The sequence below is a fragment of the Balaenoptera physalus genome, assembly GCF_965194825.1.
Source record: "Balaenoptera physalus genome assembly, chromosome: 5".
Lineage (NCBI taxonomy): Eukaryota > Metazoa > Chordata > Mammalia > Artiodactyla > Balaenopteridae > Balaenoptera > Balaenoptera physalus.
In genome coordinates this window covers 19,123,132-19,148,325 of record NC_138884.1, presented here as the reverse complement: position 1 = coordinate 19,148,325, position 25,194 = coordinate 19,123,132, and the positions used below count along the sequence as shown (strand labels likewise).

General features: G+C 39.0%; 1 protein-coding gene and 1 pseudogene across 2 annotated transcripts in view; both read left to right on the top strand.

The window, feature by feature from the left end:
- The first annotated feature begins 7,789 nt into the window (after nucleotides 1-7,789).
- Nucleotides 7,790-13,731, top strand: LOC309660814 (riboflavin kinase pseudogene; annotated as a pseudogene). The gene has a single exon. The product of its transcript is annotated as a riboflavin kinase pseudogene (transcript).
- Nucleotides 13,732-19,445: 5,714 nt separating this feature from the next.
- LOC309661485 (all-trans-retinol dehydrogenase [NAD(+)] ADH4-like) overlaps nucleotides 19,446-25,194 on the top strand; it is a 54,271-nt gene continuing 48,522 nt past the window's right edge. Inside the window, 1 exon segment of the mRNA XM_082463175.1 lies at nucleotides 19,446-23,961. Within this exon segment, the coding sequence (XP_082319301.1) occupies nucleotides 23,944-23,961 (18 nt within the window). The 5' untranslated portion in view covers nucleotides 19,446-23,943.

Here is a 25,194-nt window from a genome sequence, read left to right as displayed (position 1 = left end):
CACTGGTTCCCTGAGCACAAAGGAGAACTGCGGGCTGATGGTCTGCGATCATGGCAGTACTGGATCCACTCCAACAGTCCACTATAGCCCATGTAGGGCTCAGCTACCATACTGGTAATCTTAGTACTACTGAGCAGTAACTGGATTCTGCTATGAATTAAATTACCTTGCTTTTGATGATTACGAAAGGAGTCAAAAAGTAAATGGTTTACTATCCCCCATGAATGCTTTTGCCAATTTTCTACATAAACAGTTCATTTGATTCTTTGTTTAGTTTTGATTTTTTTTCACAAGTCTTGTTATTATTGACCTCTCCTTCTACAGAGTTTAAAACCAGAGACTTTATTCCTAAACTGTTAACTACTTGTAAAAAAAAATTAACATAGATCTACTTATAACCCATAAGTTGCCTTTATTTATTTTTGGCTGCACTGGGTCTTCATTGCTGCGCGCGGGCTTTCTCTAGTTGCGGCGAGCGGGGGCTACTCTTCGTTGTGGTGTGCGGGCTTCTCATTGCGGTGGCTTCTCTTGTTGCAGAGCATGGGCTCTAGGTGCACGGGCTCAGTAGTTGTGGCATGCAGGCTCAGTAGCTGTGGCTCGTGGGCTCTAGAGCGCAGGCTCAGTAGTTGTGGTACACGGGCTTAGTTGCTCCGCGGAATGTGGGATCTTCCCGGACCAGGGCTTGAACCTGTGTCTCTTGCATTGGCAGGCAGATTCTTAACCACTGCACCACCAGGGAAGTCCCCCCATAAGTTGCCTTTTGAAAGAAATCAATAAGGCATTTGAATTGCTCCAAGCTGGAAATTGGTATTTGTGTGTATGTGTGTTTGTGTAATGTGAGGTATCTTATGCATATGACTCTTACACCCAAGATTTTATGAGAAGTGAGAGGTCTCAGATCAAGTATAAAAGAGGGTGGCTGTGGGAAACCGTTTAGAGAATGGCAATAAAAGAGCTTTAAGTCAGTTGTGAAGAGCCCTTTTAAGCACTGTGTGACCCCAGATGGCTACCTTTGCCCATGTCATCACTGTCCTCATCTGTTAAATGGGGATAATGATACCTCTTTTCTTGAGAAACAGGTATGAAGATCAAATGTGAAAATAAAAGGAAAGACCAATGAAACAAAAAAATACTACAGAATTATGTTATAATAAAATTTTCATTGTGATTTGTCTGAGTACTGATATATATGACCAATAAATTAAATTAAATTGGTAATTAAATTAAATTATAGTACAACTTAATTAGCAACCAACTATAACACAATTCTGAAATGACCTAACTTCCTCCAGAAAATTATTTATTTATTTACAAGGTACAATTTGTGCTGCTTTTATGGGTTTATTTTCAATCAACAGTTTACTGTTTGATATTTCAGAAATATTTCTCTTCAGCGTACATTCATTAAACATTTAATAACAACATTGTGCTAGACACACTGGAAAAGCAGAGTTGAATGAAATCCAGAAGACTACAGATTCAAGGCATAGAGACCTCATTTCTGACTGGAAGACTGGGGAAGCCCTCGGGGAGCAGGTCAGCCCTAAGCTGAGCCTTGGGAGCTTATAGAACTACAACATGAACAACAGGGTAAAAGACACTGTAGAAATTGGAACTGTGTGTAAGAACCCATAAAAGAGAGAACAAAACTTGCATATGGTAAGCAGCAAACAATTCCATTTGCAAGGGCCAGATTGTGTTTGTGTAGAGTACTGAGTGAGTTTAAAGGTCTTGATTGCAAAATATTTTCTATGTAAGAGTGCAAGAATTTTTACATCTAAAGAGAACTGGGTTTTCCTAGGATATTATCTTGCATTTCCTGGGCCTTGCTATATGATATTTCTATGCAGTCCCACCTAGTAGTGATTGACATAAATCAACAATAATATTGGTTGAAATTATTAAAGTGCACTTTGTAGCTTGACTGAAATCAGTCAAGCTACAAAGCATCTCAAAAATACAGGTGTTGGAGTGTTTGACCTTGAAGCCACTTTCTAGCTCTATGAGTCCGCCCATGCTTCTATGTATATTGAGTTCAGAGCTGATGAGACTATGGTTATGGGTTCTGAAACAATGTGACCCAAATACTTTTTATAGAACTCTGAAACGGACCCTTAAATAGCTCTCCTTTAAAAATCTTCAGCTAAATATTTCACTCCTATCTCCCGGCAGTATTTAAATAAATGTATCCTATTTTGTCACCAGCAGTAAGAGAGTACCAAAATCCATCCATCACTAGCCTAGAAAAACAATAGACAGTTCCCACATTATTGACTGTGGATTGAAGCTTCACATTCATAGGAAAAGATAAGCATGCTGAGAATTTAGAACTTAGATTCTTCTCCACTGAAGCATGAGGTTAACGCAATGTTTCATACAATGGTGTATGCGAGAAAATCTAAACTGAAAATTAAATAACACATAGATTTTCAAGCATTTTAAATTTATGTTCTCAAAATATTTCAAGCATTTTAAATTTATGTTCTCAAAATATTTCAAGCATTTTAAATTTATGTTCTCAAAATATTTAAAGACCATGGTCACCAAATCGTGGGTGAAAATGCAGAAGGTGAATCTAGTTTCCTGAGGAGATGGGGTAGGCATTGATGCTAATTTGATGGAGAACATGCATTTATTGCTAAATAGCCACTTTTGCAGAGTTTACAAGCACATAAAAAGATCAGAAAAGTTGCCACTTCTGCTCTTCACATTTACTATGACTAACAGGTAGTGACTATAAATAAGCCCCAGATATTAATTTAATATAGTCATCTTCCCTACCTTGAAACCTAATTTCAGAATTTGACCCTAGAAACAGGCAGTTTTTTCCAACTTATTCACAAAGTCCTCAAGCAATTTACATTACTGAATTGGAATAGGAGGAAATGTTACTTCTCTTTAAATTTACTTTAGTGGAGTTGGCTTGATAATTATCTATGATTTAGCAACATTAGACTTTGGTACCAAAGGTTAAAATAAATAACATTACTCTTTGTAATATTAACAGTGTATGTAGTAATAGAACAAAATAGTATGTAGTAATACAACAAAACGGAGTGCAAAGAAACTGAGATGAACTTTCAAGAGAAAAATAAAATGCAGACCAAGCTTCTGGGTTTTATACAGATTCCTGGGATAGAATATTATTAACCCTTCCCAACCCCACTAACAGAAGCCATTTGTAGAAACCTTTCTGCAAAGGGACTTATTGAACTTAGCTTTGATAGGGTATGGGCAGATGTAATTTCTGAGGTCATTTGGCTGTCACCTTCATTTTATGGGGAAGAAAATCAAGACCCAGGGAAGTGCAGTGTAGTGACTTACCACGATCACATAGCCAATTGCCAGCTGAGTAAATTTTGTATTCTTACCACTCCTTTCTCTACATGAATCTTCCATGTTACTCTCACATCTTTCATTTCACTCCTTGCGCACAGTGCCTCAATTACACTGAGCTTCTTTCAGGCTTCTCCCAGTCCCTGCCCCTCAAAAGATACCAGGCTCCCTTGTCTCTGAGCCTTCACACATGTAGTTCCTTCTCCTGAAACCCATCCATGCCCGAACCCCATCCCCACCAAACTCCATGTTCCTTAACTCCCAGCCATTGTCCAAATCACATTATAGCAGGGCCCTCGAGCTCCCAGAAATCTAGGTTACATATACTTCCTCTCTGTTCCTATTGCACCCTCTACTCCCCCCATTGTAACATGTCAAACACTATATTGTAATTGTCTGATTAATTATTTGTTTGCACTATTAGACTGTGAACTCTTTCAATATCACATCCATCATCATTACCACAGCATCAAATGCAATGCCTGAAATATGGGATTGGCTCAGTAAAAAAAAAAAAAAAAGCTGTTTAAATAAATGAATAAATAAGAACATGTGTTAATGAACCAAGGTACTACAAATGCATTTAGAACAATGGAATTCGAATACTGCACACATCTAGGGTACCTGCCACTATACAATGTACAATGCTTATTATTCTTCCTAACAGAGAACTGTTCTACAGCTATTGAAAGTGGTTGTGTAGCACCACAGGAGATGAGGGATGAAGCTAAGAAGCTGACATTTGAAGTGGAATACTATAATGATTCTCATGTAGCCATTCACAATTAGAAAATAGATGCTGTGGGAATCCTCCCTTTCCCATCATACCAGCTCATGGGCAGCTACAAGGTGATTAAACGTCATGGAGTGAACAGTAAAAAATCAGATTTGTAGTTACTAGAGGTAGGGGTTGGGAGGGGGTGAGTTAGATGAAGGTAGTCAAAAGGTACAAACTTCCAGTTATAAGATATATAAGTACTAGGGACATAATGCACACATGATAAATATAATTAAAACCGCTGTACATTATATATGAAAGATGTTAAAAGAGTAAATCCTAGGGGGCGGAGTCAAGATGGCAGTGTGGGAGGACTCGGAGTTTGCATCTCCCCACAACTAGGGCTCCTGCAGGATGCTGATGGGGGACCTCAACGCCCAAGGAGATGGGAGGAACCCCAAAGCAAACTGGTAGGATGTGTGGTGACTGAGTGGGGGAGGAGAAATGGAGGCCGAACAGGACTGGCGCCCCTGAGGGGTGTGGCTGAGAGGGGTGAGGGGTTCCCATGCCTGGAGGGACGCTTGGGGGCTCGGATCGTGGAGTGTGTGCCCAGTGTATCCCCTGCCCAATCGGCCGGGGATGTCTGCGGGCTCTCGGGCAGGGTCCTACGCCCTCAGAGGCCCCCTCCGGGCCGCACTGGTCTTGGGGGCATGGGAGGGAGGCTGGGGGAGAACAGGAGAGGCAGGCGGGAGGGGCCATCCAGGACCAGAGGAGCAGGGGAAGGAGCAGAGGGCGTTGGCACCACCCACTAGAGCCCAGGAAACCTACTGAGCTCCCAGGCCAGTCCCCTGCCCTCCACAGCCCCCTCCAGGCTGCGTGGGTCCTGGAGGCATAGGAGGGAGGCCGGGGGAAAGTACGAGAGGCAGTCAGGAGGGGCCCTCCAGGACCGGAGGAGCGGGAGAGGAGTGGAGGATGTTTGCCTCACCCACTCGAGCCCGGGAAAACTGCTGAGCTCCCTGGTGGGGGTCCCCCGTCCTCTGAGACCAGAGGTGGGAGGCATGACTGGGCCCCTTCTGTTCCACTGAGCCGAGGCCCCACACCCCATGCCCCCAGGGCCTTTTCCAGCCCTGTGGGTCCTAAGCATAGGCCCCACCCACCACCCAAGCCCCACCCCTGCTTAGGCCCCACCCTCCACAGCCAAGGCCTTTCCACCTTTTTTTTTTTTTCTCCTCTTTTTTACTATTGTGGTTCTGTTTTACCTTCTGGTTATTGTTTCATCTATATATATATTTTTTCTTTCTAACATATCTGTTTGTTTCCTAGTCTAATTTTATTTTTTACTTTGTTATTGTTCTCCTTTTTTTTTTTTTTTTGCCACCCTGTGCAGCTTGCAGGATCTTGGTTCATGAGCCGGGGGTCAGCTGAAGCTCCTGTGGTGGGAGCTCCAAGTCCGAACCACTGGACTAACAGAGAACCTCAGACTCCTGGAACTATTCATCGGAGTGAGGTCTCCCGGAGGTCCTCATCTCAGCACCAAGACCCAGCTCTACCCAACAGCCTACAAACTCCAGTGTTGGAAGCCTCAGGCCAAACAACCAGTAAGATAGGAACACAATCTCACTCATAAAAAAAAAAAAAAAATGAGATGGCAAAAAACTGTGTCACAGATGAAGGAGCAAGGTAAAAACCTACAAGACCAAATAAATGAAGAAGAAATAGGCAATCTACCTGAAAAAAGAATTCAGAGTAATGATAGTAAAGGTGATCCAGAATCTTGAAAATAGAATGGAGGCACGGATTGAGAAAATACAAGAAATGTTTAACAAAGATCTAGAAGAACGAAAGAACAAACAAACAGAGATGAACAACACAATAACTGAAATGAAAAATACACTAGAAGGAATCAATAACAGAATAACTGAGGCAGAAGAACAAATAAGTGAGCTGGAAGACAAAATAGTGGAAATAACTGCCAAGGAGCAGAATAAAGAACGAAGAATGAAAAGAATTGAAGACAATCTCAGAGACCTCTGGGACAACACTAAATGCACCAACATTCGAATTATAGGGGCCCCAGAAGAAGAAGAGAAAAAGAAAGGGTCTGACAAAATATTTGAAGAGATTATAGTCGAAAACTTCCCTAACATGGGAAAGGAAATAGTCAATCAAGTCCAGGAAGCATAGAGAGTCCCATACAGGATAAACCCTAGGAGAAACACACCAAGACAAATATTAATCAAACTAACAAAAATTAAATTCAAAGAAAAAGTATTAAAAGCAGCAAGGGAAAAGCAACAAATAACATACAAAGGAATCTCCATGAGGTTATCAGCTGATTTTTCAGCAGAAACTCTGCAGGCCACAAGGGAGTGGCAGATATACTTAAAGTGATGAAAGAGAAAAACCTACAACCCAGATTACTCTACCCAGCAAGGATCTCATTCAGATTCCACAGAGATATGAAAAGCTTTTCAGGGCTTCCCTGGTGGCGCAGTGGTTGAGAATCCGCCTGTCAATACAGGGGACACGGGTTCGAGCCCTGGTCTGGGAAGATCCCACATGCCACGGAGCAACTGGGCCCGTGAGCCACAACTACTGAGCCTGCGTGTCTGGAGCCTGTGCTCCACAACAAGAGAGGCCACGATAGTGAGAGGCCCACGCACCGCGATGAAGAGTGGCCCCCACTTGCCACAACTAGAGAAAGCCCTCGCACAGAAACGAAGACCCAACACAGCCAAAAATAAATAAATAAATAAATAAATAAATAAATAAATAAATAAATAAATGAAAAAGCTTTTCAAACAAGCAAAAGCTAAGAGAATTCAGCACCACCAAACCAGCTTTACAACAAATGCTAAAGGAACTTCTCTAGGAAGGAAACACAAGAGACGAAAAAGACCCACAAAAACAAACCCAAAACAATTAAGAAAATGGTAATAGGAACATACATATTGGTAATAACCTTGAATATAAATGGATTAAATGCCCCAACCAGAAGACAAAGACTGGCTGAATGGATACAAAAACAAGACCCATTTATATGCTGTCTACAAGAGACCCACTTCAGATCTAGGGACACATGTAGACTGAAACTGAAGGGCTGGAAAAAGATATTACATGCAAATGGAAATCAAAAGAAAGCTGGAGTAACAATTCTCATATCAGATAAAATAGACTTTAAAGACTGTTACAAGAGGTAAGGAAGGACACTACATAATGATCAAGGGATCAATCCAAGAAGACATAACAATTATAAATGTTTATGTAACCAACATAGGAGCACCTCAATACATAAGGCAAATGCTAACAGCCATGAAAGGGGATATCAACAGTAACACAATAGTAGGGGACTTTAACACCCCCTTACATCAATAGACAGATCATCCAAACAGAAAATAAATGAGGAAACACAAGGTTTAAATGACACAATAGACCAGAGAGATTTAATTGATATTTATAGAATATTCCACCTGAAAATGGCAGAATACACTTTCTTCTCAACTGCACATGAAACATTCTCCAGGACAGATCACATCTTGGGTCACAAATCAAACCTTGGAAAATTTAAGAAAATTGAAATCATATCAAGCATCTTTTCTGTCCACAATGCTATGAGATTGGAAGTCAATTACAGGGGAAAAAACTGTAAAAACCACAAATACATGGAGGCTAAACAGTGCACTACTAAATAACCAAGAGATCACTGAAGAAATCAAAGAAGAAATTAAAAAATACATAGAAACACGCACTTCCGCGGTCGCCGGCATTCCGGAGCCCAGACGCAGCATCTGAGTCACCCGGCACCTTCTGTTTGGTCAGTGGCGTGCAGGTCTCCCCGTGGTGTGTCGTCCACGCCGCTAGGCCTGTTGTACGCCCGTGCGCTCGCCCGGCCGGCCGGCCTGCGGAGCTCCTGCCTGTGTCCCCCGGCTGGTCCAGGGGGTCCAGGCACCGCCTCGACGGCGGCTCTGCGTGACGCACGGACTGGACCGCAGCCCGCACCCCGAGTGGACAGCGTCATGAGGCACCTGCGGTATTTCTGCCACGGCCAGGTGGTGCGGGGCTTCGGTCGCGGCTCCAAGCAGCTGGGCATCCCTACAGCTAACTTTCCTGAACAAGTAGTAGATACTCTTCCAGCTGACTTATCCACTGCCATATATTATGGTTGGGCCAGTGTTGGAAGTGGAGACGTCCATAAGACGGTGGTGAGCATAGGATGGAACCCATACTACAAGAATACAAAAAGTCCATGGAAACTCATATCGTGCATGCATACTTTCAAAGAGGACTCCTATAGGGAAATTCTCAACGTGGCTATCGTCGGCTACCTCAGACCAGAAAAGAACTGTGATTCTTCAGAGTCACTTATTTCAGCAATTCAAGGTGATATTGAGGAAGCTAAGAAACGACTACATTTACCAGAACATTTGAAACTCAAAGAAGACAATTTCTTCCAGGTTCCTAAAAGCAAAATAATGAATGGCCACTGATGGAAAAGCACCTTATTTATTCATTCACTGTTTTCTAATATTTTACTGCTCATAACTCTACAGTCTCATCTTGGTTATATTTTTAAAATCAAACATTTTCCTACAGCTGTGAATTAAACAGTACAATGTAGTTACCATATTATGTTCCAACTGTTCAATTAAACCCATCATGTTACAGTACTAAAAAGGTTCATTTTAAAAATCAAGATTCTTTTTATGTAATATGTTGATTAAAATGTACGACTAGAAAGGTCTTAAGTGTTTAATAATGGAAATGAAATATATATAAATATGGGTAACAGGCAAGTCACTATTTTGAGATGAGAACTACAATTCTCATGGTAAAATTCTAGCATGCATGTACCTGTATAGCATGCTCTGCTAATCAGAAGGCTTATAAAAGTAACTATATTAAGCAGACCTAATATTAGGTTTATTACAAACCTAAGGGGAAAAATCCAGACTTCGTATTTTTGATATTTTGTGCATTTATATATTATTATAGAAATGAAGACTTGTGAAATTTCATTTTAGATAGTCACTTCCTTTAAGGGCTCAAATCACTGTACTGTGTTCCATTTTTGTTACAGCTGCCTCAGTTCTAATTGGTCTAGACTCTCTCCCTATTACTTTTTTGTTTTTCTTTTAAAACAGTAAAATGAGTGTTTTTCGAATCTCTAGCTCTCATTTTTGTGTTGTATAACACTTCTCTCTTTTTAAGAGTAGATATTCTTCAACATTTTTCTTAACCTTTGTTTCCTGTAAACAATTGTCAGTGTCAGTTCTTCCATTTAGAATATCCAACTCTACATTTACAAAATGTAGAGTTTCATCTGCATCTGTATCTGCCATCCCATCCCTTCACTATATGAACAGTGATTAAGTGCATATCTCTTGCATTTTAGAAAAGACACCCAAAAGTTCATCTGTAGGTTTCCTCAAAGTTTAAACGAACACCTAGCATTTCATTTATATATACCAGTTTCTTAAACAACACAAAATACTTGTTTCTCCCCCTAGGGAAACTATTTAAGAGCCAACTAAACTATGAAATACAAAGTTATTTGTTTTTAATGTGATTATATGTTCCTGACCAAATGCAAACTGTTGTAGTTGTGTGTGCACAATGTAAATTAACACTAAAGAGTACTATCTAGAAGATAATTTTAAAGATAACTTATTATAAAACCATTTTCCCCTAATCTGCATAAATGAGAGAACTGATTTTAACAAAACTGTTTATAATATTTAGAAGAACATCTAAAGCTAATGTTGGAGAAGGGGGAAGCAGGAATAAATTCAGTTGGATTGTTTTGACTTTTTGGTGTATGAGTTTATGGCAAACAATGTAGTATGTGTCTTTTTCATTTCTTCTTTATACAAATACTTAGAAAATGTAATTTAACGTTAGAAATCCTATACTTGAAAAAAGCCTCAAGTATCAGTGGTTCTATGAAACAAAGTTAAAAACAAACATGGAGGGCTTCACTGGTGGTGCAGTGGTTGAGAATCTGCCTGCCAATGCAGGGGACACGGGTTCGAGCCCTGGTCTGGGAAGATCCCACATGCCGCGGAGCAACTAGGCCTGTGAGCCACAACTACTGAGCCTGCGCGTCTGGAGTCCGTGCTCCGCAACAAGAGAGGCCGCGATAGTGAGAGGCCCGTGCACCACGATGAAGAGTGGCCCCCGCTTGCCGCAACTAGAGAAAGCCCTCGTACAGAAACGAAGACCCAACACAGCCAAAAATCAATAAATAAATTTTTAAAAAACAAACAAACAAACATGGAAAGTGTAAAAAAGATTTGTGTTTGTCTGAGTAGCTTGTGACTGACTGTGTCCTCATTAAGTGTGAAAATTCTTTGATATTGTCACCTTACATTTTGTTAAATAACTATTGCTTTTGAAAAGCCTATTGTGTGTGGTTTAGGAGTTAGTTAATAGTGTCTACATTTTTTTAAGTTTATATTAAGTATTTATATATTATAAGAAATTGCAGTAGGGCCATTTTCGATTAGTCAGTGTTTTCAGGCCTTGAAATAAATCTTGACCAAGTGAAAAAAACAAAAATACATAGAAACAAATGACAATGAAAACATGATGACCCAAAACCTATGGGACATGGCAAAAGCAGTTCTAAGAGGGAAGTTTATAGCAATTCAATCTCACCTCAAGAAACAAGAAAAGTCTAAAATAAACAATCTAACCCTACACCTAAAGCAACTAGAGAAAGAAGAACAAACAAAACCCAAAGTCAGTAGAAGCAAAGAAATCATAAAGATCAGAGCAGAAATAAAGAAATAGTGGCTGTATCAATTTACATTCCCAACAACAGTGCAAGAGGGTTCCCTTTTCTCCACACCCTCTCCAGTATTTGTTGTTTGTAGATTTTCTGATGATGCCCATTCTAAGCAGTGTGAGGTGATACCTCATGGTAGTTTTGATTTGCATTTCTCTAATAATTAGTAATGTTCGGCAGCTTTTCATATGCCTCTTGGCCATCTGTATGTCTTCGCTGGAGAAATGTCTATTTAGATCTTCCCCCCATTTTTGATTGCGTTGTTTGTTTTTTTAATATTGAGCTGCATGAGCTGTTTATATATTTTGGAGATTAATCCTTTGTCCATTGATTCATTTGCAAATATTTTCTCCCATTCTGAGGGTTGTCTTTTTGTCTTATTTATAGTTTCCTTTGCTGTGCAAAAGCTTTTAAGTTTTATTAGGTCCCATTTGTTTATTTTTGTTTTTATTTCCATTTCTCTAGGAGGTGGGTCAAAAAGGATCTTGTGGTGATTTATGTCCAAGAGTGCCCTTCCTATGTTTTCCTCTAAGAGTTTTATAGTGTCTGGTCTTACATTTACGTCTTTAATCCATTTTGAGTTTATTGTTGTGTATGGTGTTAGGAAGTGTTCTAATTTCATTCTTTTACATGTAGCTGTCCAGTTTTCCCAGCACCACTTATTGAAGAGGCTGTCTTTTCTCCACTGTATATCCTTGCCTCCTTTGTCATAGATTAGTTGACAATAAGTGCGTGGGTTTATCTCTGGGCTTTCTATCTTGTGCCATTGATCTATATTTCTGTTTTTGTGCCAGTACCATATTGTCTTGATTACTGTAGCTTTGTAGTATAGTCTGAAGTCAGGTAGTCTGATTCCTCCAGCTCCGTTTTTTTTCCCTCAAGATTTCTTTGGCAATTTGGGGTCTTTTGTGTTTCCATACAAATTTTAAGATTTTTTGTTCTAATTCTGTAAAAAATGCCATTGGTAATTTGATAGGGATTGTACTGAATCTGTAGATTGCTTTGGGTAGTATAGTCATTTTCACAATATTGATTCTTCCAATCCAAGAACATGGTATATCTCTCCATCCGTTTGTGTCATCTTTGATTTCTTTCATCAGTGTCTTATAGTTTTCTAAGTACAGGTCTTCTACCTCCTTAGTTAGGTTTATTCCTAGGTATTTTATTCTTTTTGTTGCAATGGTAAATGTGACTGTTTCCTTAATTTCTCTTTCTGATCTTTCATTGTAAGTGTATAGGAATGCAAGAGATTTCTGTGTATTAATGTATCCTGCAACTTTACCAAATTCATTGATTAGCTCTAGTAGAGGGAACCCTCTTGCACTGTTGGTGGGAATGTAAATTGATACAACCACTATGGAGAACAGTATGGAGGGTCCTTAAAAAACTAAAAATAGAATTACCATATGACCCAGCAATCCCACTACTGGGCGTATACCCAGAGAAAACCATAATTCAAAAAGACACATGCATGACAATGTTCATTGCAGCACTGTTTACAATAGTCAGGTCATGGAAGCAACCTAAATGCCCATCAACAGATGCATGGATAAAGAAGACATGGTACATATATACAAAGGACTATTACTCAGCCATAAAAAAGGAATGAAATTGGGTCATTTGTAGAGACGTGGATGGACCTAGAGACCATCATACAGAGTGAAGTCAGAAAGAGAAAAACAAATATCGTATATTAATGCATATATGTGGAATCTAGAAAAATGGTACAGATGAACCAATATGCAGGGCAGAAATAGAGACACAGATGTAGAGACCAAACGTACAGACCCCAAAGGGGGAAAGTGGGGGTGGTGGGATAGTAGGGGGATGAATAGGAAGATTGGGATTGACATATATAGTCTAAGATGTATAAAACAGATAACTAATAAGAACCTGCTGTATAAAAAATAAAATACTATAAAATTCAAAAAATAAGACCTATCTGATAAAGGACTTATCCAAAATACATAAAAACCTCTTAAATCTCAACAATAAGAAAACACTCTATTAAAAAGTCGGCCAAATACTTAACAGACACCTCACCAAAGAAGATATACAAATAGCAAATAAAGCTATAAAAATATGTTTGACATCACATGTCATTAGAGAATTGCAAATTAAAACAACGAGATGGCACTACACACCTACTAGCAGAGCAAAAATCCTAAACACTCACACACCAAATGTTGGCAGGGATGTGGAGCAACAGGAACTCTCACTCATTGCTGTTAGGAAAGCAAAATGGTGCAGCCACTTTGGAAGTTATTTTTGTGATTTCTTAAAAAAACTAAACATACTCTAACTACATAATTCAGAAACTATGCTCCTTGGAACTTACCCAAAAGAACTGAAAACTGTTCATACAAAATATCCATACAATAACCTGCACATGAATGTTTATAACAGCTTTTTTCATAACTGCGAAAACTTAGAAGCAACCAAGATGTCCTTCAGTAAGTGAATGGATACACAAAACTGTGGTACATACAAACAATGGAGTATTATTCAGTGCTGAAAAGAAATGAGCTTTCCAGCCATGAAAAGACATGGAGGAAATTTAAATGGATATTTCTAAGTGAAAGAAGGCAATCTGAAAAGGCTACACAGGGGTTTCCCTGGTGGTGCAGTGGTTGAGAATCTGCCTGCCAATGCAGGGGACACGGGTTCGAACCCTGGTCTGGGAGGATCCCACATGCCGTGGAGCAACTGGGCCCATGAGCCACAACTACTGAGCCTGCGTGTCTGGAGCTTGTGCTCCACAACAAGAGAGGCCGCGATAGTGAGAGGCCTGTGCACCGCGATTAAGAGTGGTCCCCGCTTGCCGCAACTAGAGAAAGCCCTCACACAGAAATGAAGACCCAACACAGCCAATAAATAAATTAATTAATTAATTAATTATTTTTTAAAAAAGGCTACACACAGTATGATTCCAACTATATGACATTCAGGAAAAGACAAATCTATGGAAACAACAAAAGGAGCAGTGGTTATAGGGGTTAATGGGGCAGGGGAGGGATAAATAGGCAGACTACAGAGGATTTTTAGGACAATGAATCTATTCTGTATGATATTACAATGGGTACATGTTATTATACATTTGTCAAACTCACAGAATGTACAATGCCAAGAGTGAACCCTAATATAAATTAATGATTTGGGGTGATAATGATATGTCAATATATGTTCACTGACTGTAACGAATGTACCACTGTAGTACAGATGCTCATAGTGGGGGAGTATGTACATGTGTGGGAATGGGCATATATGAGAATTCACTGTACTTTCCAAACAATTTTGCTGTGAACATACAACTGCTATAAAAAATAAAGTTAATTTAAAAAATTTTAAAAGAAGAAATAATGAAATAGAAAAGAAGAAAACATTAGCAAAGATCAATAAAACTAAAAGCTGCTTCTTTGAGAAGATAAACAAAATTGATAAACCCTTAGCCAGACTCATCAAGAAAAAAAAGGACAGGACACAAATTGATAAAATTAGAAATGAAAAAGGAGAAATCACAACTGACACTGCAGAAATACAAAGGATTATAAGAGACTACTACAAAAAACTATATGACAATAAAATGGACAACCATGGAGAAATGGACAAATTCTTGGAAAGGTACACTTTTCCAAAACTGAACCAGGAAGATTTAGAAAATATAAACAGACCTATCAAAAGTAATGAAATTCAAACTACAATTAAAAATCTTCCTACAAACAAAAGTCCAGGACCAGATGGCTTCACAGGCGAATTCTATCAAACATTTAGAGAAGAGCTAATACTGATCCTTCTCAAACTCTTCCAAAAAATTAGAGAGGGAGGAACATTGCCAAATTCATTCTATGAAGCCACCATCACTCTGATACCAAAACCAGAAAAAGATATCACAAAAAAGAAAATTATAGACCAATACCACTGATGAACATCAATGTAAAAATCCTGAACTAAATACTAGCAAACAGAATCCAACTACATATTAAAAGGATAATACACCATGATCAAGTGGGATTTATTCCAGGAATGCAAGCATTCTTCAATATACACAAATCAATCAATGTGATACACCATATTAACAAATTAAGGAATATACACAAATCAATCAATGTGATACACCATATTAACAAATTAAAAACTGTATATCATCTCAATAGATGCAGGAAAAGCTTTTGACAAAATTTAACACCCATTTATGATAAAAACTCTCCAGAAAATGGGCATAGAGGGAAACTACCTCAACATAATAAAGGACATATATGACAAACCCACAGCAAACATCATACTCAACGGTGAAAAACTGAAAGCATTTCCACTAAGATCAGGAACACGACAAGGAAGTCCACTCTCACCACTCTTATTCAACATAGTTTTGGAAGTCCTAGCCATGGCAATCAGAGAAGAAAAAGAAATAAAAGGAATACAAATTGGAAAAGAAGAAGTAAAACTGTCAATGTTTGCAGGTGACATGAGACTATACATAGAAAATCCTAAAGATGCTATCAGAAAACTACTAGAACTAACCAATGAATTTGGTAAGGTTGCAGGATACAAAATTAATGGACAGAAATCTCTGGCATTCCTATACACTAACAACGAAAAATCAGAAAGAGAAATTAAGGAAACAATCCCATTTACCATCGCAACAAAAAGAATAAAATATCTAGGAATAAACCTACCTAAGGAGGTAAAAGACCTGTACTTAGAAAACTGTAAGACACTGATGAAAGAAGTCAAAGATGACACAAACAGATGGAGAGATATACCATGTTCTTGGACTGGAAGAATCAATATTGTGAAAATGACTATACTACCCAAAGCAATCTACAGATTCAGTGTAATCCCTATCAAACTACCAATGGCATTATTCACAGAATTAGAACAAAAAATTTTACAATTCGTATGGAAACACAAAAGACCCTGAATAGCCAAACCAATCTTGAGGGAAAAAAACGGAGCTGGAGGAATCAGGCTCCCTGACTTCAAACTATACTACAAAGCTATAGTAATCAAGACAGTATCGTACTGTCACAAAAACAGAAATATAGATCAATAGTACAGGATAGAAAGCCCAGAGATAAATCCACGCACATATGGTCATCTAATTTACGACAAAGGAGGTAAGAACATACAGTGGAGAAAAGACAGCCTCTTCAATAAGTGGTGCTGGGAAAACTGGACAGCTACATGTAAAAGAATGAAATTAAAACATTCCTTAACACCATACACAAAAATAAACTCAAAATGGATTAAAGACCTAAATGTAAGGCCAGACCCTATAAAACTCTTAGAGGAAAACATAGGAAAAACACTCTTTGACATAAAACATGGCAAGATCTTTTTTGACCCACCTCTTACAGTAATGAAAAGAAAAAGAGAAAGAAACAAATTGGACCTAATTAATCTTCAAAGCTTTTGCACAGCAAAGGACACCATAAACAAGACAAAAAGACAACTCTCAGAATGGGAGAAAATATTTGCAAACGAAACAACTGACAAAGGATTAATCTCCAAAATATACAAACAGTTCATTCAGCTCAATATTAAAAAACAAACAACCCAATCAAAAAATGGGGGGAAGATCTGAATAGACATTTCTCCAAAGAAGACATACAGAGAGCCAAAAAGCACGTGAAAATATGCTCAACATCACTAATTATTAGAGAAATGCAAGTCAAAACTACAATGAGGTATCACCTCACACCAGTCAGAATGGCCATTATCAAAAAATCTCGAAACAGTAAATGCTGGAAAGGGTGTGGTGAAAAGGGAACCCTCCTGCACTGTTGGTGGGAATGTAAATTGATACAGCCACTATGGAGAACAGTATGGAGGTTCCTTAAGAAACTAAAAGTAGAACTACCATATGACCCAGCAATCCCACTACTGGGCATATACCCTGAGAAAACCATAATTCAAAAAGAGTCATGTACCCCAATGTTCATTGCAGCACTATTTACAATAGCCAGGACATGGAAGCAACCGAAGTGTCCATCGACAGATGAATGGATAAATAAGATGTGGCACATATATACAATGGAATATTACTCAGCCATAAAAAGAAACGAAACTAAGTTATTTGTAGTGAGGTGGATGGACCTAGAGTCTGTCATACAGCATGAAGTAAGTAAGAAAGAGAAAAACAAATACCATATGCTAACACATATATATGGAATCTAAAAAACAAAAAAAATGGTACTGATGAACCTAGTGGCAGGGCAGGAATAAAGATGTAGACATAGAGAATGGACTTGAGGACACGGCGGGGAGATGGGGACGCTGGGACGAAGTGAGAGAGTGGCATCGACATATATACACTACCAAATATAAAATAGTTAGCTAGTGGGAAGCAGCTGCATAGCACAGGGAGATCACCTCGGTGTTTTGCGACCACCTAGAGGGGTGGGATAGGGAGGGTGGGAGGGAGGTTCAAGAGGGAGGGGATATGGGGATATATGTATGCATATGGCTGATTCACTTTGTTGTACAACAGAAACTAACACAGTATTGTGAAGAAATTTTACTCCAATAAAGATCTATTAAAAAAAAAGAGTAAATCCTAAGAGTTCTCATCACAAGGAAAAAAAAATGTTTCTATTTCTTTAATTTTGTATCTATATGAAATAATCTATGTTCACTAAACTTACTGTGGTAATCATTTCATGATGTATGTAAGTCAAATCATTATGCTTTACACCTTAAACTTACACTGTATGTCAATTATATCTCAATAAAACTGGAAGAAAAGAAAAAGAAATGTAAAAAAAAAAAGTGAAGGAGTGAAGTGCACCCTGTAACTACGGATCCAAATGAGATGACTTCCAGGGCTCATAAGCAGAGATGATTATTGTCTCTGCTTCCTATTACTAAAGTCAAATCCTATGATTGCCAGTTACCCACTGGACTTGATTCAGGGGACATTTTCTGGTGCCTATGGGGAAAGAGGCGAGATAAATGCAGACATAACAAATGGGGGCAGGTAGACAATTCTGTCCTTTAAAATACTCATGCTGTAGTTATTTTGTCCTAGCCACATTTATGCAGGCAAGTCAGTCATTTCAGTGCTTGAATTTTTGTGTTTCAGCATCCACTGTGGCTTCTCGTTTTGAGATCCCAGATGACGAAAATGGAGCATGAACATCCTCAGCAATGCTCGTTTCTGCTTTTTTCACTAATAAACCTACTGATTAAAGTTTGACATTAATTTGTAGGGTTTTTTTGGTATGAGTTTAATCCATCTACATTATTTTTTTAATTGAAGTATAGTTGATTTACAATGCTGTGTTAATTTTAGGTATATAGCACAGTGATTCAGTTATACGTATGTATGTATACATCTATTTTTTTTCAGATTCTTTTCCCTTATAGGTTATTACAAAATATTGAGTATAGTTCCCTGTGCTATACAGTAGGCCCTTGTTGGTTATCTATTTTATATATAGTCGTGTGTATATGTTAATCCCAAACTCCTAATTTATCCCTCCCCCCTTTCCCTTTTGGTAACCATAAGTTTGTTTTCTATGTCTGTGGGTCTATTTCTGTTTTGTATACAAGTTCATTTGTATCTTTTTTTTAAGATTCCACATATAATGCATCTACATTATTTTGTTTGCTGATATTTTTATAATTATTTCTTATATTGTGTGGGGTTTGGGGGGTTTTCAATTTGTTTGTTTGTTTGCTTTCTGAAAGGTGGAGAGAAGAAGGCACAAGGCTAGAGACCTGGAGACCCAAGGAAGCTATGGGTGTGAGTCACCTGGGTTTTCTGTATGCCTCATGTATCTCAGACTTGGAGCTGAAGAAGCCAGAAACCTCAGAACACCAACAGGCACAGACAAAAAAATAAGGCCCCAACAAAAGCCTGCTCTCTCTAACCAAAGAGTTAGAAAAGGGGCAGCCTAGTAAAACAGAAAACATTTAGATAATAGCTGCTCTACTCCCACCAAACACAACAGAAAGAACTGTAGCCGCACCCACCAGGGTGCTGTCAGAGAAGGCAAAGGAAGGATCTGGGAATTTCAACCCCACCTGGCAGTCATGAGCACCCACCCCATAGTGTGGGTGGGAAGCCTAGACTCCCATGCCCACCCAGCAATAATGAGGTATCCCTCCCCTCCTTCCTGAGGTGGTGTCAGAGGAGCCCTGGTGAAGAGTCAGAACTTTCACCACCACCCAGCAATAATTAGGCTACCCTTACACACATACACACACACACGCACACACACACTCACTCCCCATTGTGTCACAGGGGCCATGTGATAGCAGTAACAAGGCACTGCTATCCTTTCCAACTGGGGAGGTGTCAGTGGAAGCTGAACGGAGAGTTGGAATTCTCACCTCTGTCCAGAAGTAATAAGGAGCAGTCTCCGCCTCAGGAGTTGATGATAGCTAGAGGGGAACCTGAATTCCACTCCCGCTGACAGTAATGAGTCAGTCTCTCCCTCCCCTTCCCCTGCATAGCTACCATGGACCCCCTGCAGATTTCACCAGTTTTCACCCCAGATTTCACTCAGCAGCCTGAGTCCCTCCCTGCTCCTTCTCCTTCCTCCCTGCCAGAGCCAGGGATTGCACAGGCAGCCAGCCCCAGCCTCTGTACAAGTGCAAAGACACCAGCCTAGACCGCTGTGGCTGACCCCCACCACTGTGCACATGCTCAGGGCTAGCGCCTCCAGCTGTGCATCTGCATGCTGCCAGCCCGACTCCCACTTCCAGCCTCCACTGCCAAGTGCATACCCACGGCAAAACCCTGCAGCCTTGCGAATGCAGCCCCACAGCTCCCTGTGGGTCTTGATTTCGCCCTATCTCCAGTCACTAGCCTGCACTGCTGGGCCTACCTGCAATGAGCCCCTCCAGCTTTGCCCCTGCACTCCACTGGCCCAAGCCTGTCCACTGCCATGTGCCAGCTGCAAGACCCTGCAGCCACAGGAGTGTACACCAACAACAAGGGCGCCATAGCTGCTTGTCAGCCCCGACCTGACTGATTCCTGTCACTGGCCTGCACCACTGTGCTCACTTACAGCTAGCCAGTCTACCTGCACAACTGCATCCCACCAGCCTGACTTCTGTCACCAGCCTCCACTGCTACACACATGCCCATGGCAAGACCCTATGCCACAGGAGTTCTTGCCAACAGCCAGGGCCCCCAGAGCTGTAGGTGCACCCACAGCTGGCCCCAGCCTTTGCTACTAGCAATGGCCCTTGCCACTGCATGTGTGTCTGCAACCAGCCCCTGCCACTACACAGACACTTGCAGCTTCTTCCCACAGCTGAGCCGCTGCACAGACACCACAATTGCCTGACTTGATCCCTAGCCATTGGACCTAGAGGTACCCGTGAGAACCCCAATAGCTCTTGCAGCCACTGCAGACCCTTCCGCAGCTCTCGCCAGGCCCATGCAGTTGTCAGGTGACAAGTGTACCAAGACATCCAATAGAGAAAGACTATCTTTTCAACAAATGGTGCTAGGATAACTGGATATCCTCACACGAAAGAAAATGTTGGATCTTCACCTCACATCATATACAAATTAACTCAAAATGGATCAAAGACATAAATGTAAACACTAAAACTATAATAAAACTTAGAAAAAACTGATCAGTGTAAATCTTTGTAACATTGGAGTAGGCAGTGGTTTCTTAGATACAACACAAGAAGGAGAAGAAGAAGAAGAAGAAGGGGAGGGGAAGAAGAAGAGGAAATAAATAAGTTGGACTTCATCAAAATAAAAACTTTTTGTGCTTCTAAGGACATTATCGAGAAAATGAAAAGACAACCCACAGAATGGTAGATAATATTTTCAAATCATATATTTGATAAGAGATATGTGTATCTAGAGTAAAGAATTGTTATAACTTAATAAAAAAGACAAAGAGCTTAATTGAAAACAGGCAAATAATCTGAATAGACATTTTTCCAAAGAAGATATACAGATGGCCAGTAAGCACATGAAAACATGGTCAATATCATTAGACGTCAGAGAAATTCAAATCAAAATCACAGTGAGATACCACTTTGTACCTACTAGGACAGCTATAATTTTAAAAATCGGATAATATCAGATGTTGACAAGGATGTGGAGAAATCTTAATCATCATACACTGCTGGTGGGAATGTAAAAGGGTGCAACCACTCTGGAAAACAGTCTGGCAGTTCCTCACAGAATTAAACATAGAGTTCTACCATATAACCCAGCAATTTATTTTCTAAGTATACACCCAAGAGAAATAAAAACATATGTCCACACAAAAACGTGCATGAATGACTATAGCAGCATTATTCATAATAGTCAAAAATTGGAAACAACCCAAATAAGCATTAACTGATGAATAGATAATGTACTATATTAATACAATGGAATATTTTTTGGCCATAAAAAGGAATGAATTACTGATACATGCCAAAACATGGATGGACCTTGAGGACATACTGCTAAGTGAAAGAAGTCAGTCATAAAAGACCACATATCATATGATTCTATTCAGTAAAAACATCCAGAATAGGTAAATCTATACAGACAAAAAGTACATGAATGGTTGCATTGGGCCAGGGTGGTGGTTTGGGGCGGGGGGCGTTGATGAGAAAGGAGTAGAGAGGTATGCGTTTCTTTCTGAGGTGACGAAAGTATTTTAATATTGATTGTGGTGATAGTTGCACATATCTGTGAATCTACAAAAAAACTGAATTGTACGATTTAAATGGGTGAATTGTATATTAAGTCAATTATATCTTAATAAAGTTTTTTTTTAAAAAGACAGAAATTGGCAGAGTAGATTTAAAAACATGACTCAAGTGTATGCTGTCTATAAGAAAGTCACTTTATATATAGGCAGGTTGAAAGGAAAGAGGTAAAGAATATATATCATGCAAACAATCAAAATAAAGTAAGAGTGACTATATTAATATCAGATAAAGTGGACTTCAGAGAAAATAAAATTATCAGAGGCAGAGCAGAATATTATATAATGATAAAAGGGCAATCCACCAAGAGGAAACAGCAATCCTAAATGTGTATGCACCCAGAGCTACAAATTTGTGAGGCAAAAGCTGATAGAACTGAAAGGAAAAGTAGACAAATGAACAATTTTAGTTAAAGACTTCAAAATCCTTGTCTGAAAAATTGATAGACAAATTAGAAAGAAGGCAAAGGTATAGAAGAACTCATAACACCATCAATTAATTGAACCTAAGAGACATTTATTGAACATTCCACCCAAAAGCAGCAGAATACACATTCATTTCAAGTGCCTATGAAACATATTCCAAGATAGATCATATCCTGGGCCATTAAGCAAATCTCAACAAAGGTAAAAGAACTGAAATCATACAGTTTGTTATCTGATCACAATGGAACTGAACTAGAAATCAATAACAGAAATCATAAACATCAATAACAGAAATAAAAGGAAAATCTCTAAGCACTTGGAAGCTAAACAACACACTTCTAAATAGTCTGTAGGTCAAAGAAGAAGATTCAAGGGAAAGTTTTAAAAATACATATAACTGAATGAAAATGAAAAACATACCAAAATTTGTGTGACACAGCTAAAGCTGCACTGAATCTGATATATGGCACCAAATGCTTACATTGAAAAAGAGGAAAAACTGCAAATCAATAATCCACATTCACACTTCATGATCCCAGAAATAAAAGAGCAAAATAAACTAAAAACAAACAGAAAGAACAAAGTAAGTTAATAGCAAAAATCGGCAAAATTGAAAAGAAAAAAATAGAGAAAAATCAATGAAACAGAGCTTGTTCTGTGAAAAGATCAATAAAATTAACAAACCTCTGGCAAGACTGACAAAGAAAAACAGAAAGAACATACAAATTACCAATAAGCAGGAATAATAGAGAGTATATAACTACTGACACTGTAAACATCAAAAGAGTAATAAGAGAATACTATTAACAACTCTACACACATAAATTTGACAACTTAGATAAAATGGAGTAATTGCTCAAAAACCGCAAACTACCACAACTCACCAAATACGAAATAGATCACTTACATAGCCCCACAAATATGAAGGTAATTGACTTCACAATTTAAAATTTTAAACATCTCAAAATAGAAATCTGTAGACCCCGATGGTTTCACTGAAGAATTCACCCAAACATTTAAAGAATTAACACCAATTCTACACAATCTCTCACAGAAAATAGAAGAGGAGGAAATAATTTTATGAAATTAGTATTACCATGAAACCAAAATCAGGCAGAGACAGTGCAAAGAAAGAAAACTAGTACACCAAGTAGAATGTGTTCCAGGTATGTAAAGCTGGTTCAACATTTTAAAATTAGTCGATATAATCCACCATAATCCACAGGCTAAGGAAGAAAAATCATATGCTCATATCATGACACAGAAAGAACATTTAATCTTCTTCTCTTCCCCTCTAGCTAAAACTTTCCCACTGGTGTTGCCTTTCATTGGGAATGTATTTCCTTGTCTCCATGTTCATCAGGGTCCTGGTCAAGACTCTCTTAATCCACATACAGAGATTTGCTCAAATCCAAATCCTGATTGTTAGACTTCTTACGGAAATTGGTTTCAATTTCTCTGAGTGACCAGCTCAGCATACCAAGAGGTGAGGAGCTTATGCTAAACTACTAGATAAAACTGTCTAGTAACATCCTAATTCCTCAAAAATGGAACAAATGCTTGGAAAAGCAAATGAATTACTCAAGTTTAGAGTTACAGAGATCATATCTGCATTTGAAAAACAACATAGACACAATTCTGTACATGCTATGAGAAATTTTAAACTTGGACATTTAAAAGACCAAATTTAAAATTCAAGAGAGTGGATACTCAGAGGGGAACTTCATGATTGAGAGAAGAAAACAAAGTTTGCACAAATTCACCTTTTGTGCGTTTTCACTGAGCTAAGTCTATTTCATATCATACTTAGGAACCTCCCTCAAGGAACAGGAAAATCTGAGTTTCCAAGTATCGTGTGTGTTAACTTCCTGATTATACAAAAAGCTCAGGACCCAGCCTCTTAATCAAACAGTGATGTCTACTCTCTTGGACTTTGAAAGTTGTAACCAGAATCTCCCTTTCTCAATATATTCATCTGTGGCCAGAAGAACACGGAGAAAGTCAGCATGAGTACTACAGGGAAAGTAAGTATAGTCTTCTTTATGTCATATCATAATTGTGTCAATCTGTGCGCTTGTCTATTTACCAACACCTCATTGCCCAACTAGTTTCTATACTCCTAAAGTGGGAGACAGTCTTAATCTTAATACCTCTCCTTCTCCTTCCCCTTTTCTTTTATTCCCTTTATGTGCTTTGCCTTTCCTCAGTTTTTTCAGTCCTTTAATAGGCAATATATCAAACCCTATATCAAACTTTCCAGAGTCAAAGATATACCCCCTCCTTCAAGGATCTTACAGAGAGACATAGTAATTATAAGAGTGTGCAAGAGTAATAAAAAAAGAGAGAGAAAGTGCTCCTAACTTGGCCTGGCTTCACAGAGAAGCTGACATCTAAGAGGAAACTTACAGATGTAAGAATTCACCAGGGAGGAGACAATTGTACAGGCAGATGAAACAACATGAGGAGAATCTCCAGAATATTTTTTGTGCCTGGAAGTGACCAGAAATAAGGTTGGAGAGACTGACAGGAAGATCATGGAGAGCCTTGTAGACCATGTCGACAGATTCTGACAAACAATTGGTGGCAATATCATTTTTAGGTAGGGAAAGAGCATGATCAGAATTATGGTTGAGATAGCAATTCTATAGAAGATGGACTTGAAGGTGATGAATCCAAGCCAGGTGAAAGGTAATGAGGACAGGACCACACAGTAGCAGCAGGAATGGAGAAGAAGGGACAGATTACAGAAACTTTTAGATTGTGGAGACTGAGGGAAAGAGAAAAATTAAGGCTACTTCCCAGGTTTCTTACTTGGATGAGTGAGTAGGTTACATGGCCACTCACTGAAACAGAGAATAAAGTAAAGAGTAAAGAACAGATTGTGTGTTATGTCCACCACTGGGCAGGGGGAGGGGGGTGGCAGAAGAAAGAAATAATGGTGTGTATATGTTTTACCATGTGGAGTTTGAGGTACCTGTAGGACATTCAAGTAGCTGATGAATAGAATCTAAAGCTTAGGGACAAGTCTATCCATAGATACAGATTGTGAACGTCATCTACATAAAGGTAGTAGCTGAATCTATAAAAATAGGTGAGACCACATAAGAAGAGAATTTATAATGAGAACAGTGGTGGGCTGAAATCAGAACCCCTAAGAACTACCTTACCACCAACAACCTCATCAATCTCAATCTGCCAGTGACCACCACCATTTGATGAATTGCCACAACTAGATGGTCTCCATCCCTACTTCCACC